The 20,450-nt window shown below is 44.4% G+C and overlaps 1 protein-coding gene across 1 annotated transcript in view; it reads right to left on the bottom strand.

Annotated features, from left to right (window-relative positions):
* SGPP2 (sphingosine-1-phosphate phosphatase 2) overlaps nt 1-20,450 on the bottom strand; it is a 75,926-nt gene that overhangs the window by 32,398 nt on the left and 23,078 nt on the right. Inside the window, exon 2 of the mRNA XM_075937541.1 lies at nt 12,352-12,510. Within this exon, the coding sequence (XP_075793656.1) occupies nt 12,352-12,510 (159 nt within the window). The remainder of the gene's footprint in view (nt 1-12,351; nt 12,511-20,450) is intronic.

Raw genomic sequence — 20,450 nt, 5'->3', positions numbered from 1 at the left:
GCATGTGGACATATGGTATATTACTACAGGTGCACGGTGGTCCCTCCAATTTTCTGCCTGTAGCACATAATGGTTTGGTTGTTTGCTGTAATATTTTGGTCTCATTTCAGATGTTGGGTTTAGCGTGCAAATGGTGGTATTGCGCTGTGATATTCAGGTCAGACTAGATTATTTGGGTCTCTCTTTTAGTCTTAAACCAGTGACACTAATTATTACTATCAGTTATAAAGCAGGACAAGAGTCACTGTGAGAAGGGAGTAAAAAGCAGGATATGTTCCTGGGGTATTTTGAACTCAGAAACCATATCTTACTACAGAACCCTAAAAGGGAAGTTGGTTATTTTGAGTTAACTAGCCCTGTGTTAAAAATACCTAGGTTTCTTTTTGTCTTTCACATGATTTCCAAACAGTCAGATCCAGTAGACTTTATAGGCTATGTTATCTTTTGGGACCTCTGCATTTCAAACAACTTCCTCATTGAAAGAAAGTTTTCCTAAACAAAAATAATAAAACCCACACCTCTTTTCATAGCCACTGAGATAAAATTGAAGAAAGATGAGATGAGCTGACCTCTCGCTGTGTAGATTTAATTTGTTTGATCAAAGGGAGAGACAATTGAGACTAGGTTCTAAGACGATGTGCATCTGCAGGTTTCTAGTCATCAATCCAGAGTGTCATTTTTCACATAATAGTGGTAATTACAAAGAATCAAAAAGTGAGTGTGTAAAAATGGGAAACAGCCCTTATTGTTTCACAGTGATTCTAAAAAGCTCCAAGCATTTTTTCCCCTTAAGATTATTTTCTTGGCATTTTAACTTAATGTTTAACCAAATCCAAAGTAGAGTCTACCTGTAACCAGGAAACTCAAAAGAGGAAAGAGTGGCTCTGGCATGCAACTGTAAAGCTAGAGTTTGTGAACTTTGCTATTTTTCTGTTCTTTGTTAATTTAAAGGCAGCATCAATCCAAAGTGAGAATTCATTTATGTGCTTTGCAAGTGGAAGAATGGTTTGGTTTAAGGGAGACTTTTCAAAAGGGCTTTCAGCAGAGGATGCCCAAAATCAGGAGCACAGTAGACAACAAGCTGAATTTTCACAGGAGGACGTGGATATTGCTGCTCTTTAAAAATGCTCATGGTAGTAAGATACCCATGTTGTCTATCAGCTTTAAAATAGCCTGCCTTTTAAAAATGCACAACCTGGGGTGACTAGGCCCCATTCTTGTATGTAAAACGCATAAGTGATTTTGAAAATCCCAGCAAGCTGAGTGCCCCGACTGTGGGCTTTTCACAGCCTCAGTGGTATATGACAGTGTTCTCCCGCATGTACAATATCACTGTCTCCCTGTGGTACAAGCTCAACCAATGCTCCTACAGAGCATCTGTGCCACACTACAACAGTCTCTCTGGCATCAGAATGGATGGAAAAGTGCCAGGGGTGTGGTGCTTAAATGACATTAAGGCTACAGTGACACTGAACTAGAGGTGTGATTTCCCCTGCTTGTGTACATATGCTTATGTTCATCTTGCAGCCACAGCAGCATGGCTAGCAGCAGAAGCACAGCTTAGCTTGTGGTGTGCTGAGTACAAACCCTCTGAAACCAGTGGGTATGTACTCAGCACAGCTGAACTATGCCTTAACTGCCACTGCCTGTGCCACTGTGGCAGTACTGCTATTTATGCTCATGCTGGCTTGATGAGCGCTCGGGCGAGTATATAGACATTGCCTTGCTCATGTGTCACAAGCTCATAATGCAGACGTGGCATAAAACAATCTCACCCATTTGTCATGCTTGACCACGGCAGACTGAACACGAAGCTGATAAAGGGGGAAGTTCTGCACACCGTCGCCAATATTTTCAAAAGCTTTGGCAGGATCAGAGAGTCACTTAGAAGGCTAAGTGAGAGTTGGATTCCCAAAGACTGGTGCTTGACCTCACTCACATTACCTGCTCGCTGGGATTTTCAAAAGCACTTATGCATTTTACATACAAGAATGGGGCCTAGGCACCCCAGGTTGTGCATTTTTAAAAGGCAGGCTATTTTTAAATACTGCCAAACTGGTGATGCCAGAAAAAAAAATGAGGAGCAGTACCTGGAATAGCCCATGAGCAACCTTGGGATTTACTGAAAATATTGTTTTGGCACCCATTTCTCAGGCCTTAACTACATTTACCACTGCGGGAAGCAATCTCCTGGGGTCGAGACCCACTAAATCAACTACTGATCGCATTCCAGTTGACTCTGACACTTCACTAAAACGAGAAGAGTAAGGAGTTGATGGGTAAGTTTCTCCCATTGACCCCACCATCACCACGCCTGCAGTGGGGACACCACAGTAAGTCAAACAAAGGTACATCAACTCCAGCTATGCTATTTACATAGCTGGAGTTACGTACCTTTGTTTCACATTGCCCCCTAGTATAGACCTAGTCTTAGACCACACCCACACCCTTCCACCTTTCAGCACTCAAGCTATTGAGTCCTCAGATTTGGGCATGGCCTTTCCCAAAAATCAACTTTGAAAATCCCCTGGGCCCACAACTCTCACCTAGCCACTGAGTACCATCCAAGGGGTGATTTCATCTTCCCACACTTTTGAAAACTTCAAATTCTTCCAGCTCACAGATCAATAAAAAACCAGAAGAAAAAATAGGAAATAGGAAAAGAACAGATGAAAGTCTTAACCTGTAAATTATTAGATCTAGGATCATCTTGGGAGCAGACTTCTGAGGTCTTAAGTCTTTAAAATTCAGTGGCAAAAATGTGATTAGCTCCCTTCATCCCTGGTATATTTTCACTGGGATTCAGAGGAGTTACTCCCAACATTGACTCAAGCTCAACTTCAAGAGACAGTAACTAATGTAGCCTAATACTGTTTTTATTATCGGATTCCTTCCGAAACTGCAAAACTGGTACAGTTTGCAACTCGTTGTGTTTCTTCAAGAAAAAACTCATTTCTATCCCAAAGAAAAATGTAGGCCTGAATCTCTAGGAAGCAGCTTCTGCAGTTTAACATACTGGAAATGCAACATCAAGCACACACTGTATGAAGATAGATAAAAAATTATTTACTTATATTTGCACTTTGAGAGCAGACAACAGTTCACAGCACTTTCAGAATCATTTCCACCACACAGCTTTTTATAACTTTGAAGATAACTACATTCATCTATGGATCACTTATTTTGATCCCCAAGTGCTATCAGAATTTAGTAGCTAGCCCAAGCTTCATATTACTTTCTTATTCTTAGACTCTTCACTTCTTTGGGGAGCTCAAATATAAGCACCAAGATGGATACCCAAATATCACAGCTGGATCCATTTAAAGGAGTATTTACCAATAAAGTACAGTTTTGCACATTTAAAGCAGGATTTTGTTGTCATGTCTGGAGACCTACATTTGAAAATTGGGCACACAGCGTTTAGTGGAAGGGTTTATTAGCAGCATGTGCAGTTGAATTTGCTTGTGAAAGAAACTCCCCTAGAATGCTGAGAAAGCATTTATACTCAGGGAAATGTGTAGTCCTGGCAGAATTCAATTCAGATTTTATAATTTTAGACATAATATTGTACAGGAGTAAAAAATTCAGATTTGACGTTTCAATCTCAAACTCTTATTATTGTATGAAAAGTTAATTATTTAATCTAAATAAAGCAAAACCAAATTTTTAAAAGTCAGGGTTTTTTTAGTGTGGCTTTCTGGATATATTTGTTGCAGATCTACATTAGTGATCTTTATTAAAATGAATCAGGATTTTCATTTTTGGCAAGGTCTGGTCCCAGTCTACATTCCCAAGTCCCCAGTCTCACACTGGACTATGCCCTTTCTGAAACCTGGACCAGACCATTTCACCAGTTCTTCTCATTAAAATACATACTGCATACTGCTCAGGAAGCCAAGCTTGTTCCTGAAATGCCAGCTCTTCAGCAAATACCAGCTTATCTCTGTGACACAAAGGCAATCTCCAGCACTCCCCTGGCAAAGTCCACATTGGTCACGTATTATATTTACTGCCGTAGGTGTGAACATACTACAGGGTCTGGTCACATATTATATTTACTGCCATAGGTGTCTGCAGGGTCTGAAAGACAATATTGTATGCACACACACATATAGTTGCATTGTGTATGTATTGTACACCACACAGGTGCACACACAATGCTCAAATTAAAAACACAAAAATAAAGTAGTAACAATGTTAATTTTCCTTTTTTGTTTATTTAAATGTAATCTTAGGCATACTGACTGAGAAGCTGAAGTGGAAAAAGCGTGCCAAGGTAGTTTCTTGAGTATGGACCAATATGTAGCATTTTGAGATCCTTAGGTGGATGGCATTAGAGCAGCACAATGTGTTGTTTTACCTCCCAATGATGAAAACTTCAGATGGATGGGTGTTCAGCACACTATCTAAACCTTAGGTGTCCTACAGCATATTACTGAAGAGCTCTGATTTTGTTTTTCCCACAACCACCATCAGCCTAATTGAAAACTGATAGACTGAAAGAGAATTGATGTGGCTGCCCAATAACAATTGATGGAGCTGCCAAGAAGATTTTATTCTTATACTGGCACCCTGCTATGATAAGTACAATGAAGTCTGCACTTGAATGAGGATGACAGCTGATTAAATCTGGTCAGAAAATAGGCGGTGTGGGGAAATGCCACTAATGTCTAGGTCTCTCGTTCTGCAGGTCTTAAACTGGGACAATTTTGCATTTATTCACAATTTTTCATGAGAATTGTTGAAGTGCTTAGTTTTCAAATGTATGCATATGCTTCCTTCTCCCTTTGTCATCACTGAACCAGGGAGCAGAAAAGGGAAAAAAATGATGTGGCCCAATTTTTTGTTTTTCCAATTTTGTTGAAAATTTTTTTTTTTTAAATTTAACTTTTTTTACAAAAAGATTATATTTTAAAGACAGGCCTTTTTTGACAATGTGAAATGTTGGCGAGCTCCACTCTTCTGTAAAATACACATTCTGTGGTTTCCTCAGTCAGGAGATACTACATTTACAAAAGAAACTGACAATGGTTTTGCAACATCTTGACATGTTGCAGGCAGATAATTCTACTCTTGCATACTCTGCAGTGGAAATCATGCACAATCTAATATTAACTGTGATTTGGAACCATCTAAGATAAAAACTGAAAAATGATTCAGAGAAGCTAGAGATCACTTCCATTTCTTAGCTAATGGCTGGTCCTGAATATCAAAGCATAGCTTGGGCCTAGAAAAGAAGATGAGAATTATGTTCCATCGTTTCAGTGCCTTCAATCTTCCTGAGCACCCAGAATTGAAAATTGCAATTTCTGCCTCGTGTGTGTTTGGGAAGGTTTAATTATAGCTGATTCCATCAAAATAGTGGGATGTTCTGGCAGTAAAATAATGGAAAACAACAGGATTTGAAACCATCAGTTTTTTAAGAGATCTGCTCTCCTGCCCAGTCAACTTAACACCAATCGAGTCTATTTGCCATACAGTCAGACCGGTTTGGTTAAAACTTTGTATTAGGCCCAGTGCTGAAGGGGATAGCGAGCAGGTAAAAATGTACCATTATCTTAGAGCAGATACAAAAGAGTGATAATCCTAACTAGTTAATAGGCTGGAGTCTCAATGAGTATATCTGTATTTTACTTACAGAATTGAAAGTGTGCCATTTTGGCACTATATGCATGTTTTTTGTGGAAGAAACAGGTGGACAAAGTGAATCACATACTATGTGAGCCTGCATTTCATTTAATAAAACATTCATGTGCTCCTCTCCCCCCCTAGAAACAGGAATATTTTTGGTCCAGATGGGAAAAAAGTAACCACTCTGGTATTTCCCATTTCTCTAGGCCACAGTAGCCTAAAGATAATCCTTATACAAACAAATTCATCACTGAAGCCAACAACATAAGCTACCAAATCAAAGACTCATTTAATTGCACATCCAGTAATTTGATCAATGCCCCACTGTTACATATATACAAACTGAACAGTCTCTGCAGGAAAGAATCAATAGACACAAATCAGATATACAAAAAGGGAACATATAGAAACCTGTTGGAGAACAATTCAATCTACCTACTAACTCTTTACATTAAGATCTCCAGGTGGCTGTCTTGTCACAAACCAATTCTACAAGCCAAATACACAGAGAGGTTGGAATTACAATTCATCCACAAATTCAATTCTCACACTGCTGGCCTCATTGGGGATGGCTGGGACATTATCAACCTAACATTCAATGAAGGTGCCAACAGCTCTTTGTCTGTGTGGATTCTTGTGTTAGCACCCTTCCTATCTAATTGCTATTCTATGATCTTTATCTGCTTCTTTTAACTATCCAATCTTTAGGTGCTTATAGACTACCAGCTCTTCCTACTTGTTTTTCCCTTTGATATTTTCATACTCTCTGCTCCTTGTTTACCACTCCCTTCTTTTTTTCCTTCCCCACTTTTCCTTCTCCCCTATTTATTTTGGTCTGCACATCCTATTTTAAAAGTGAGCTCTCTTTCCCCTTTCATTGTCAAAACAACTGTATATCTCAATTAGTCAGAAACAAGCAGTAATTGTAGCCATACAATCTAGTATTCCGACCTGACCTGGAATTCTCTCTTGAGCTCAACAGGGCTAAACCTGGTCTATTCTAAGATACGATCTGTTTTTTCTTAGAAATGTCCCACAAGAAAAGACAGCAGCAGCACACCCAGAATCACTTTTCCCACTGAATCAGTATCAAATAAGTGCTTATGTATGGTGTTAGAAAGTACTGTGATGCTGAAAGTGTCATCTTCCTAGGGAAGCCGTGGGGACAAAAAAAATCTGACTTCAAGACTGAGCTTGAGGAGTTTATGGAAGGGATCGTGTGACAGGACTACCTACAATAGATGTGGCCTCTCAGTGACTTCCAGTGATGGGATGATATATGGGGAGTGCTCAAGAGTTGCTACTTCAGGAAGAATTCTCTGTATCTGCTTGGTGGGTCCTGCCCATATGCCCAGGGATCTAACGGAACCCCATATTTGGGAAGTAATTTCCCCCCAGGTCAGATTGGAGAAGACCCTGAGATTTTTTCCTTTCCTCTGCAGTGTGCATCACAGGTCTCTTGCAGGTTTAAACCAGCGTAAATGGCAGATTCTCTGCAAATTGAAATCTTTAAGTCATGATTTGAGAATTTCAACTCAGTCAGAGGTTAGGGGTTAGTTACAGGCAGTGGCACAGTGAGAGGGTAGGCCGGGGGAAGGGCAATTGACCCTGGGCGCCATGCTAGGGGAGCACTGGTCTGGGATGGGAGCGGAGCGCACAGCCCCACGTGGTGAGCCCAGCGCTGGTGGGCCACTTGCTCCCTGCAAACAAGCCACGGAGGGGAGAGGAGGTGCACTGGGTTAGACTAGAGCAGGGAGTTGGGGGTGCCTGGCTCTGGGGAAAGGATGGGTGCATTGGGTTGGAGCAGCAGGGCTGGCGGTGTCTGGCTCTGCAGGAGGGGTGAGGGCATTGGGTTAGAGCAGTGGTGTGGCAGAGAAGTGGGAGCTGGGCATGCGGTGTCCCCTCACACCAGGAGAGCCAGCAGGGGCAGCATTAGCCCCAGCAGCAGCAAGGCTACGGCGAGAGCCCCAAGCTTGGCATGCGCGGGGACGAGTTTTCCCCCTTCCGAGCTCGGCCTCCTGTGAGAGTGGAACAGCTGCTGCCGCAGTGACAAGCACCAGGTATCTTTTTTTTTTTTGAAAGTTCAAATACAGTAGAAAGGCCTGCCTGGGAGCCCAGAGCCCCTGGCTCAGGAGCTGCTGCTGCACCCGCTGCATAGTTCAGTGCCCAGACTGGACAGGACCAGGGGTGGGAACTGATGCAGCAGAATCCGGATCCTGCCCCCCACCTGGGTCCCAAGAGCTGGAGGACAGGGTGGGGACTGGCCAGCTGCCGTCCCACTTGACACCTGTGGTGCCCCTGGCGGATTCCCCGTCACCCTCTATCAGGCATATTGTTTGTGAAGAGATGCGAGTCCATGTTCCAAGAAAAGCCAAGTGCCCCCGGACCCTGCCACAGAGCCCGGGCACCAGGTGCCAGCCCCAGCCCACTACACCCAGGCACTGCCCTCGCCACTCACTGGAGTGGGGCTAAGGGCCTCTGCCAGACCCTGTGCTGCTTGCAGAACAGCAGGTGCAGGCCCAGGCCAGGGACCACAGCTCTGGCCATCATGGGGGAAACAGCCTGTGAAGCACTGCCCACCCCCTGGAACTAATTCCTGTGGGACCCGGAGTCACCGCCAGTCTGCAGCTGAGCAGGGCAGAGCCCCTCCATGCACCCAGCTGCTCTATTCCTTCCCTGCACGTGGCTTCAGGTCACTATGGGTATCAGGCCCATGCAAGTGCCGCTGCTCCTGGGACTGTTTCACTGGGGCCCCAGCGGTGAGGGCAGGAAGAACAGGAGGCAATGGGGGCAGCAGCCTGCAGCTGTGGGGGCTACCTGGGAGCCGAGCGAGGCAACCAGGCAGCCCGTGGAGAGCTTCCTGCTGGACTTCACCGCCGTGGAAAGCAACATGATTGAGGGGTACACATTTTGCCTTTGCTCCCGGGCACAAAACACACGCGCTACACCACTGATTTCAGGAGTGGAAGCGCAAGATCTTGGCCTGTAACGAGCAGGAAGTCAGAAGGGATGATCGTGTTGGTCCATTCTGACCTTGAAGTCTGAGTGTATCTTTTAACTAAGATACAAAGAGGCAGTAATTACTTATTACAAGAGTCCATGGAGCTTTTCCAAAAAGCGTGGGAGTACTCCTGACCACAGCCCAACTCTAATTATACACTATCCACCTACTCCTAATTCCAGTTGAAGAATTGATTTCTTAACTCGCCTTCATACAATTTGTTGTCTATAATTTTAGGCAAATTGTTGCATTTTAGTGGAAGGTATACATAAGTCAAATTACATTTTATGTTGCCTTTCATCCAAAAAATATCAGATAGCCATGATAAAGACATGGAGAACTCCCGTCTGCACTCCCACACAAAGACAGGGCCAGGAGTGAGGCCATGGCTCACAGGGTGTGGGGGAAAGAAGATGGAGTATGAGGGCCAAAGCTGGGGGCAGATCTGGAGCTGGGCTCACAGCTGCAACCAATCTGCAGTTGTGGGCTGCAGGTGAGCAGAGCTGGGAACAGAGCCGGAGTGGGTGCTCCCTCCCTGCCCCACTGTGGAGGCTGGTACAGGCCCCATTGCACATCCCCAAATATCCCTAGGCAGCACCCTACAGTTTGAGGATCACTGCTATACATGACAGACAAGTCTTCATTGACACTAAATTTCTCCTATGCTAGTCTGCATGAATGATCAGATCTACTGATCAGTCTGTAGGAGAGACTATAGAAAATAGCTGGGTTTAAAAAAAAATCCTTGCCTGTAATTAAGCAAACCATTTACAATTTTAAAAGGTGAATTTCAGATCTCTCTCAGCTGCACATCTAATCCAGATAATACATTTCGCAAAAGCTATTAATCATCTTCTTAAATGCTCTTATGTGTTTAAATTGAAGATATGCCCCTCCCTTCACCCAATCAGATTGCTGCTGTGCAAATAGGATCATGGCATTACAAAAACAGAATTAACAATAATATCAATAAAACTGCAGTTAATGGGTAACTAGGCATTGTTCTTGTATTCACACTTGTTAGCACTAGCCTGCAATTGCACCACTGTGTTTTTCAAACATCTTCAGATGCTAATGGACTGAAAATGGAATTAAAGCTGCTCTTTTGGGGTATGATCCTGCACCACTGGTCACTCGACTCTTTACCACTGACTTCAATAGACACCAAATCAGGGCCCTTATTCTTTGCCTGAAATGAAATTATGAGTATTCCTTTTTTCAAATCCAGGCTGTGAATTCCTATTTCTCATGCATGCATGATGGATTCTACCACCATGAGTTGGATATGAAGAAGGTTAAGTGGAAAAAAAATAAGGGGAGCAGAGAAAATACTGTAGAAACTGGAAGTTTCTCAGACAAATCTATCATTTTTAAAAAGGAATGTTTTCTAGCTAGCCCTGCTGAGGAGGAGCCTGTAAAAAGGGAGCAAGTTAGTAACTGAAGAATAGGGGGATAAAGTAATTCAACCTGTATTACTTTTAGTTACTAGATGTTGGAACCTTGAAGACAGAGACATTGTTTCCCCACATCATAATACTGCCTCTCAAACTTTAGCTTCATAAACCTCATGTAATGACTTCTTATGTTTACTCGCCATAGTTTTTAAACATACATCACAAGTGCAGTATCAATTAGAAACAGTATGTTTCTCAGAATTTTCTTAATCTGGTTCTCTGAACACGTCTGCTTGCTCCAGCAGAGGTCACTGCAACACGTATACCCAAATCAGATCACTATCCGGCCTAAAGTATAAGATGTTATAAAAGAAATGATAGCTTTGTGGAGTGCAATTCTACTCCCAAAAGTAGGTCGGTAAAAACAGTATCTCCTTAATAATCAGCTCTGCTCCCTGTGTGCACTCAGTCATATCTGATTTACTATAGTGACTAAAACAGGTATGAACTCCTTCCCTTCTGTGCATCAGCAGTATTACTGGGAAGGTCAGTCAATTACACCTGTTCAAAGCTTCTATGACTGCATGAATAAAACAGAGCACCTGATTTGGCCTCAAGTATCTTTATGATAGTTGGTGATGCATGAAAAGGAAAGAACCCAGCTTGATCCTCAGATCTCAGGTTTAGTTTGTAGCACTAGCAGTTTGAAAACACCAGGTTTTTTCTTAACTGACCAACCACTGGAGATACAGAATTACTGAATTAAAATAAACCAAGCTCCAAAATGCTATTTTTAGAACCACATTTATCCATGGAATCCCATTCCTAGAGTGGATGGAACAGCAAAGAGAGACATGTATGAAAATTGCAATACTGGTCTTTGATGAGTGGGAGGGTATGTCCTTTTGTGAACATCCCAGCCATTCAGTTAACTAAATTGCCTGTAAGAAACCCACAAACAGTGGGTCCTAGAGAGTCTTCAGGAAGAATTGGCAGGGAGCTAGGAGAGCCAATGAAAACAAAGTGTGGGTTTATGAATTGAAAAGCAGGACCACCTTGCTGCGGTCTTTGTGTGATAAGAGACGAGCTGAGAGAGATGAGTTAAGTCATGAACAAGGCATGGAACTTCCAGCAATATCCATGTCTAGAGAAGGACTAAACCTTGGAACAACAGACGTGAGAGTAGAACAGGGAATGTTTAGTTAGATGTGATCAGGTTATTTTCTTTATTTTTAGGTTTATTGGACTCCTCTGTGCTGAACCCAAGTACCTCCTTCCCTCATACACAGTAATTTTTAACTGTGAAAGCAATTCTCTATTTTAATATTGTCTTTTTCAGTTGCTCTGTAACACCTAGCAACCAAGTAATGCTTTACCAAGTATGTCTTTTGTTTTGTTACTAAAATCATCTTTTTAAGACTATGATCTAATTCCTGTGTTCTAGAAAGCAGGAGATTATGTGTGCGCGTGTCTAAAATTTCTGGGTCAGCTATTAGGAAACAGTTTGTTTTCAAGATCTCTCCTAAAGGAGGGTTAAAGAGCTTGAGGGTGCCCCACAGGAGGAAATTCCCATGTGCATCTTCTTGGCTTCTCAAAGAGGTTTTCACATTTGAGTGGTGGCAGCATACCATCCAAGATCAGGAATCTGTGACCTTGGAGAGTTTTTCTTTTTTTAAGCAGAAGCTTTTTAAGCAGTGGAAGGGTGGGGAACAGCCTTGACATAGTCTTTGGTTAAAATCTGTCGCCATAGATGAGCACAGAAGTTATTTATTGCTGTCTCTCTGGACAAAGCACAAATTTGCATTGGGCTGTTGGTGATTGATGTGACCCTGAACTTAAAGGGTTATCTGAGGTCTCAGTTTTATCTATAGCTAGAACCAGAACAGATTAAGATGAAAATTAACATGAAATCCCAATAATAATTTCAAGTTTTAAATTAACATAAATAGAATACTGGGAGGTAAGAGTGGAGAGAAATAGCCAATTATTTTAGATCTCTTAGTACCACATTTGGGGTGGGTGGGTGGGAGGAAGGATAGGGAGAGTGGATACACAATTTTTTTCATAGATTGTTGTCAACTCTCTTCCCAGTTATAAGTGCAACCATTCTTCCGACCAGGAGTGACACAAGGTTGGTTATGTATATTTGAAACAATGGAAAAAAATCCCTTCATAAAATTAGTTTGAAAAATTATATTTGTGCTTCAGGAAGTACAATTCATCTTTAGTTTTTGATAAAAAACAAGAAAGTCAAAAGTCAGAAGTTGATTATTATGTTATAGTAATGCAGTTAATCAATGTTTTAGTAATCACATCAATACTTACACACCACATCATTATCAGCCTCCTTGACACATCACGATCGATGTTCCAGTAGGTGAATGGAAGGAATGTGATGTAAAAAATCTCTTCACCCAAGGCAGATGAAAACTTGAACAGGTAGTAGTAGAAATAATTCTTCACAACATATTTCTGTGCATAGTCCTGAAAGTGAAATGTTTTGAGCACATTTCAGTAAACTTATTTAATTAAGTGGTTAGTAGTGCAATTTAACCAATTAGAGCTACAAACCAGAGCGTGATACAAGCAGTAATTTGTTGAAATGAAACTGAGGAACTGAAATTTTAGTTTTTCATATAAAAGTGATTTTTATAACTAACTGATATATAGATAAAATGTCTCCTCTCCAAATCCATGATATACAGGCTCACAAACGCATATATGTGCGCAAAGGTTTCAACCTGAACTAGTCTCTGGTTTTAAAGGGGCAGACGTGGAACTCTCCTGACCCTAACTTTAGGAATTTTGTACAGCTTTAGATAAAAGGCAGAACTTTTGTTCTTGACAGAAGAATGTGAGGAGACAAAGCAAAACGCCAAAATTAAATGGAATAGTAAATAAAATAACCAGTGTTCTGAGATTTGCCTCATTGGCTAGGAAGAACAGACTAATAGCTGCCTTTATATGTCCTGAAATATGCCCTATGTTAGGAAATGGCATGTCACTTGCTTCTTCCCTCCTTTAGAAACCATTTTTACTTTAAACCTCTATTTTTTCCAACTCTCTTATCCAGAGGGCCACCAGTACAGCCTCTCTCTCAACCTGGGGTGTAAGCAACTCTGGAAACAGCATATCCTTTGTACCATGTGAGTTGCAGCCAAGTCACTGCAGTGGGACAAGAACACTGATAGAACCTGTTAATAACTCAATACATGCTATGCTTCAGGCAGAATTTATATGCTAAACTGCTTAAATTTAACTTTAACTTTTAAAAGAGCTGCATGAGTCTGAACTAAGAATAAAAAATAGTTCTCCTATTTCTCTATACTTTAATACTCTGTGTTTTATCACTCTCCTGCTTTTTTGTGTATCAATACTCAGCATGATTCTACAGAACAATACCTTCCAGAGCATCGATCCCTTAAAACAGCTTATTGTCTGTCATTGCCCATGGAAGATCTTTCATGTTTGTTTCTTGCGGTAGTGCCTAAGGATCAACCAAGAATGGGTACTATTGCCCTAGCTAGACACTGTACGAACATCAAATTGCAGAGGGTCTCTGCCCTGAAGAACTTACAGTATAACTAGACTGGAGAAGAACAGGGTGGAGGAAGGGACAGGACAGACAGACAGTTTACAAAAACAAAACAAAAAACCACACACACCACAGCAAGCAAATGGTCTGGTACCACTTTATAGACTAACAAAACATGTAGATGATATCATGAGCTTTCGTGGGCACAGCCCACTTCTTCAGATGACCGGAGTTATGATTAGAGGATAAGGAAACTCGAAATAAATAGAAGGGAAGTGGGGTGGGGGGGCAAAAAGATGTTCTGTCATCCACCCCCCTACTTTTATGCATAAAGTATCAGGAGAAAGGCTGCTAAACCTGAGTAGATAAAGATTAAAGTCAGTGGATGGATAAGGCAGGAAGGATACCATTCAGAAAATAGTTAGCACCTTCATTGATAAAGTCATCTCAAGTATTATATTCGTTCCACCATTGTGAGGAGGGAGAGGTTGTTTAGTCAGGAGGCGATCAGCTAAATGGAAGGAAAAGTGAAGAGAGAGAAGATGCTGAAGGAAAGGGAGGTGGCAGGGGAGAAATGGGGAAGATGGAGCTTGAAGTTGAGATGAAGAAGCTGAGGGAGGGTGGTTGTAGCTGGGGAGAGCTGAAGTAAACTGCCAATCAGTGCAGGGCAGAGAATGTCCAGTCAAAACTGAAGCACTCTGAAACCTGTTTTTTTTCCCCTGTGGTTAGTGAGATAGTTTAAAGAGTATTTTCAGTGCACACACACAACTCAAATATCCATAGTACATCACACAATGATTATGAGGATCAGTGTAAGAATTTTTTTAAGAGACCTATACGATGACTCTCTTTGGTACTACACATTGGACCTTGCTGGTCCAGCACCTTTGGGACCTGACTGGTTCCAAATGAGGGGATTTGCCAGACAATAGATGGTCCCTCCCCACGTGGCTGTGCTGCATCAGGCTAAGGCTCCAGCCTGCCCCAGCTGCTGCCTCAGCTCCCCCAGGGCTCTCCCTGGCTCCACTGCTGCCGGGACCAGAGAACTGCAACTGCCTGGCTCCACAGCCAGGGGCCGGAGCTCTGCAGCCACCTTGCTCTGCAGCCAGGGCCAGAGCTCCACAGCCAGGCTGAAGAGATAGGGCTGGAGCTTTGAGGCCTGGGCCAGAACTCCACTGGGGCTGGAGTTCCCCACCACCGGAGCCAGATTACGGCCGGAGCTCCATGGCCAGGGACGGGGCCAGAGCTCTCTGGGTGCTGCTGGGGGCGAAACTCCCTGGCTAGAGTTCCCAGGCCAGTTAGCTCTGCTGGGACCAGAACTCCCCACCATGCCATCCTTTCCCATCCTCCCCTCCCCGCCCCCACAGGGCTTCTGGCTGAGTCGCCGGTGCCCCTTATGGCACTCCTGCCCCACTGCTGAACCTCCCTCTCCCTGGGCTGTGTGGTTCAGGACAACTGTGGTCCATGCCATTCCATGGATGTTGCCAGTTAAGTTAAAGGAGGCAAAACCTGTAGAAAGTACATGCTAGACTCCAGAGATACCTGTAAGCACTATGCTCCTGCTCTGTGTAAGAAGTTCTTAGCGCACAGATGATTTGTAGAAGATATTAGTGGACAAAGTCGTTTAGATTACAAGCCTATATACCATGGCCATAGTTTAAAACCCCACATATTAAAGAACTGGAAGTTGGGAAGCAGTTAAAAATTCAACTCTGGCAAAAATGCACCTTCTTGATAGTGTTTAGGCTGACATTTTCAAAGATTCTTTTGAATTGGACACCCAATACCATTAATTTGAAAAAGTAATTAGACAGCCAAATTCCCCAATCTGCTCAGAAAATATCAACCAGTGGCAGAATGCACTCCTGCGTTCACCCTCTATCCACTATTGTTATAGTCTTTGTACAAAATAGGCTTTGTGAGGTATCTTTTGAAACCTAATTAACTTCTTCATCAGTAATAACTGATGAATTGCATGTAGCAATGTTATATGTAAAGATATCAATTCACCCAGAATAATGTTGGTGGCATATGTTCAACCCCACATAGTTCCAAGGAGGCAGAACTAGTCATGCAGGCCATAAGCAAGGGAATGTGTGTTTACCTCAATTTACATATAGTCACAGAGTCCTTGGAGCACACGGGAGGGGGAAGACAGTAAAACAAAATCTGCAAAGGCAGGTAAAAAGAAACAACCCGCATCCTCTTTCACTTCTAGGCACCACGCTGCCTTCTTTACTGTTTGAATAAGCTTTGCTTTGAGTGGCAACCTACAGGAAAATGCATCTCAAAGTACGACTGAACTAGAAAAGTGAGAGGCATAGCCACACCAAATTCTCTTTCTCTATCCAAAATCCTCTTTTCTCCTAAAACAACAAAAGAAACAGTCATTAGACTTTGGGAGCAGATCTTAGCCTGAAGGTTGGTTCACCAATGTTATTGGAAACATGTGGTAAGGGACTTCACTTAAATCAAGTCTAGTTTGTTAAGTTTAATCTTTATTTTCCTTGTAATAATTTCTGACTTTTAATGCCTCATTACTTTTACTCACTTGAGATCTCTCTTTGTAGATACATGAACTTGTTTTATTCTTCCATTCTGTGATGGGGAAGCCGACCCCGCACTGACTCCGGCCGCCGGGAGGGGCGGCCAGCCTCCCGGGGAGGGGGAGCAAAGGGCAGAGACCCCCACCAGGTCAGGGGAGTCGGGGAACGCCGTCCGCCACGGCGCGCAGGTGATGGAAGGCAGGGAGGTAACCCGGCCGACGGTAGGACCCAGGGGAGTGGGGTTGGACGCCGGCCGGGAGGAAGCAGGAAACCCCGCTAAGCGGGAAGTTTAAAAAGCAGCCCGGAGAGGCCAAGGGGAAGGAGGGAGGCAGGAGTCCTGCGTTCGGGCTGTGGCTGCCGGCAGTTCCCTCCCCTCCTAGGAGGCGGTGATGAGGAGGTCCCGGGAGAACCCAAGTGGGGGCGGAGGCCGTGGCCGGGGCAAGCTGTCGGCGGGGACGATGGAGCCAGACCCGGGGAGGAGGCCAAAGCCAGGAGCCACTGGGACGGAGGAAGCCCTTGAACCGGGGGCGAGGCAACGCTCACTGGAAGGCATATACCGTGGGACGCGGGAGGACTAGAGCCGGTGGCTCGGACTTGGGGGTAGGAAAAGAGTTACCGGGGCGAGGGGCTACTGCCCTGGAACCTTACGCTAACCCGCTGAGCAGGTAGCTGGCTACACATTCAAACAAATCCAGCAATGTGACTTGTTTGGGTAGCTTTGTTTAAGATAGCAGCCTGCTATATGTTGACTTCTTTAAAGAGGCAAGGGACCCAATAGAACTTGCAGGAGAGGGCTGGATAATGCAAAATACACATTTTTAGGAGAAATTTAGGACTGGGGGGGTCACCCTGCAAGTATTAACCACAGCTGATGGAAGCCAGGGTATGCTTGCTGACAGCTGCATGGGGCAGAGCTTCGGGACTGTGGCTATCTTGCAGACAAACAGATATGACTATATGCTGTTTGTGAGGAACTGGGTTGGGAGCTAGAACAGCAAGGTGGAAGGCACCACAGGTTGCAGGGCAAGTGGTGATTCATTCCATCAGTGGTCTGGATTGTGCCCTGGAATGTCATGCAGCTGTAATTCTAGTAACTGTCTGAGGATGACAGTTGCAAGACACTAGAAGAAGCCATATTCACTCACCTAACTAGCCTATGAGTTTATTTAGATCCCCTTTAAATAGGCAAGAGACAGAAAAGAGGAAGTTAATGTTCTTAAACCACCAATTTGATGGGCTTATTCCCCTCAACTGGGCGCTCTCGCCCCGCCCCCTCTCAAAGCCAGCTGCGGCACTCAGGGGTAAGCACCATGGCACACCGTGACACTGTGGCACATGCGCCAGCGGCTGGCAGGACACTCAAAGGCTACGCCAGCACACTCAATGGGGGAGGCCGGCGGGAACCTGGTGGGAACCCAGAAACAGTGGGTGGCCGGCCGCGGAGGGGGAAAAACAGTATCTTAGGAGGGGACGGAGGAGTGGGTGAGGAAGAGGAAGGGAGAGGCAGAGGAGTGCCCAGAGTCAGAAGGAGAGGGCTCGGGCGGAAGGAAGACAGACCCACCAGAAGGCCTGCAGATGGGACGTGGCCAGAAGGGCATGGGGGTAGAGGCCAAGGGGAAGGCAACAGGAGAGAGAGAACCAGCACGGCGGCAGCCCCAAGGGAGTAATAAGCCCCTTAGAGCCCTGCGGGCTGACAAAGAATGCCAGCTCGGCGCAGGGACAGGCAAGCAAGCCCCAAGACCACCGCCAGGCCCCCCTGCAGCGGAAGACTCACCAGCGAGTGACAGAGCCAGGGGGCCATCCAAGCCAGTCACGACACGGGAGCCTTGAGGACAGGGATCCTATCTAGGCTCGGAGACAACAGATGCGAGGCGGTGGTAAGGCTCGGAAGCCACGGTCAAGGGGGGAGCAGACGGCAGAGCCTATAGCGGGGTAGGAAGCGGCCCAGGGCAGAGGGGAGCTAGCAATAGCCGGGGAGAACACCGGAACTGGCTCCATTGAACACCCTGTCCTAAGAGCCCTCGGCCGGGGCCCAGTGGTGTGGGTGGGCCCGGGCCCCTCCACCCCACCACCGCCAACAGAGACATACCTGAAGCTAGGCCGAGGACTGGGACCAGGAACGACAGACTATTCAACACGAGCCTCCGGCTGCTCCGCCGTAGCAGGCTAGGGAACGAAGCAGGGATTGGCCCTGTACCAGACAGCTGCCAATGGGAGACCCGCGGGCAGAAAAGCGGGCACCCACGGAAGGTCCTTAGAGCCCTGTAGGCCATGACACCCCCTCCCCCCCCCCCCCCAGACACCAGCAATAAGTCTCATCACCAGGGGTAGGGCGTTGCAACCACCAAGAACAGTACTAGAATAACTTGGGGTGGCATGCCCCCATCCTGCACGGGGAGGATTCACCACCCCACAAGAGTCAATAGACCACTAGGACCATTGACACCCCTACATATTATATGAATTACAGACATTGCTATAAGTAAACTTAGCAGTACTACAGCACTGAAAGAATCAAGGAAAAATCATACTAAATATCTTGAGTCTAATTTGCCAATTAAAACACACTGTGGATTAATTAGCAATTATGGCTTGTGTCTGAGATCATTAAACTGTATTTGGACATATTTACTTATCCCAATAGAACGCTCACTCCTTGGTGTGCTAATTTTCAATTAAGCAACACTCTGTGCGTAAGGTAGAAGTTATGTGCTCATGTGTCTTAAATTGAGTATGAGCAGCAGAGTCCCACAGTCAATTATTCTATTAAGAAACCAGATAAAACTATTGTAATTAGAAGTTATTTAAAAACAGAACCGGATAAAAAATTTAAATAGTTTTGTTTAAAATGTTGGTTTTATTGACTTTTTTGGATTTGAAATGAAGTCATCTGGAGTTTTCTTTTCTATTATTATTTCCTCATTCCCAAAATCTTATTTATTCTTTTCTTCCTCTTTTCTCTTCCCTCACTCAGTTACTTTTGAAAAAACAAACCCCACATTCATTTCCTGTTATCACTGATTCCAAATAGCTTCAAAAAGCGTGGACACAATACACAAATGGAATCTACTACCAGTATTTGTGTCATCTCTCACACTTACACATACACTCTGAACAACATGCTTTAATATAGAGTAGCATAGGGCCTGGGAACTTGTGGAGGTTTGCTCATGTTCTGGACTGTATTATTTTCCTTTATTTAGATAAAAGTCTTAAGAAAAAAGTTTTGTTTGAAACTGCTACTTTGGAATCCTGGAGGATTCATGAGGCTGACTGGGCTGGTTCATACAGATCTGACCCAACATTAATTGATACCACTAATATGCTCTTCACTGTGAGGGGTGATAGTTATGGCATCCACACTTATTTGCTTCCTAGCGAAATAGTTAACTTACAGTAAAGTTTGTCATGAGAACTGAATACATTTTGAGCTTTATCAGTAATTTATCACTACATTAATACTTTATCAGCACTATTATATAAGGACGTAAGAACAGCCGTACTGGGTCAGATCAAAGGTCCATCTAGCCCAGTATCCTGTCTTCTGATAGTGGCCAATGCCAGATGCCCCAGAGGGATTGAACAGAAACAAGTGATCCTCAATTGATCCCTCTCCTGTCATCCATTTCCAGCCTTTGACAAACAGAGGGTAGGGACACTGTTCCTACCCATTCTGGCTAATAAGTATTGCTGGACTTAAATTCCATGTGCAGTAGCAGCACAGATTAAGCACCATTAAAAATGTTTCTAACCCAGTGGTCTCCAACCTTTTTAACCACAAGATCATTTTTTTAATTAAGTGCAATGTAAGATCTAGCTCAAACCCAAATACACTTGCCCAGCTCCCTTCCTTCCCCTTCTAAGGCCCCACCTCTGCTCCACTCTTCTCTGAGGCCTCACTCTATCCCCCTTCCTCTCCCATCATCATTCACTTTCACCAGACTGGGGTAGGGGTGCAGGCTCTAGTCTTGGGCAAAGGGATTTGGAGTGTGGGAGGGGCTCCAGGCTTAGCCCAGGGTGGGGAATTGGGGTCCAGGAGGGGTTTCAGGTTGCAAGCTCTGGGAAAGTTTGGATGCAGGAGGGACTCACATCTGGGGCAGGAGGAAGTTCAGAGCTGGGACAGGGGTTCAGGAAGCAGACTGGCTGGGCACCGGTTAACTGAGATGGATTCCAGGTGATGGAGCAGTGGGGTTAGGGCAGGAGTAAACCTGCCCTAGCCCTGCACCACTCCTGAACACAGCTGGCAATAGCTACTTGGTGCCATGTGCTGTCCCTCATCTACAGGCACTGAGCCCACAGCTTCTACTGGCCACGGTTCCCTGTTATTGATCAACGGGAGCTGC

This window comes from Pelodiscus sinensis, chromosome 10, assembly GCF_049634645.1.
Source record: "Pelodiscus sinensis isolate JC-2024 chromosome 10, ASM4963464v1, whole genome shotgun sequence".
Classification (NCBI taxonomy): Eukaryota; Metazoa; Chordata; order Testudines; family Trionychidae; genus Pelodiscus; species Pelodiscus sinensis.
The sequence above is the reverse complement of the archived record's forward strand: the minus strand, read 5'-3'. Positions and strand labels throughout refer to the sequence as shown.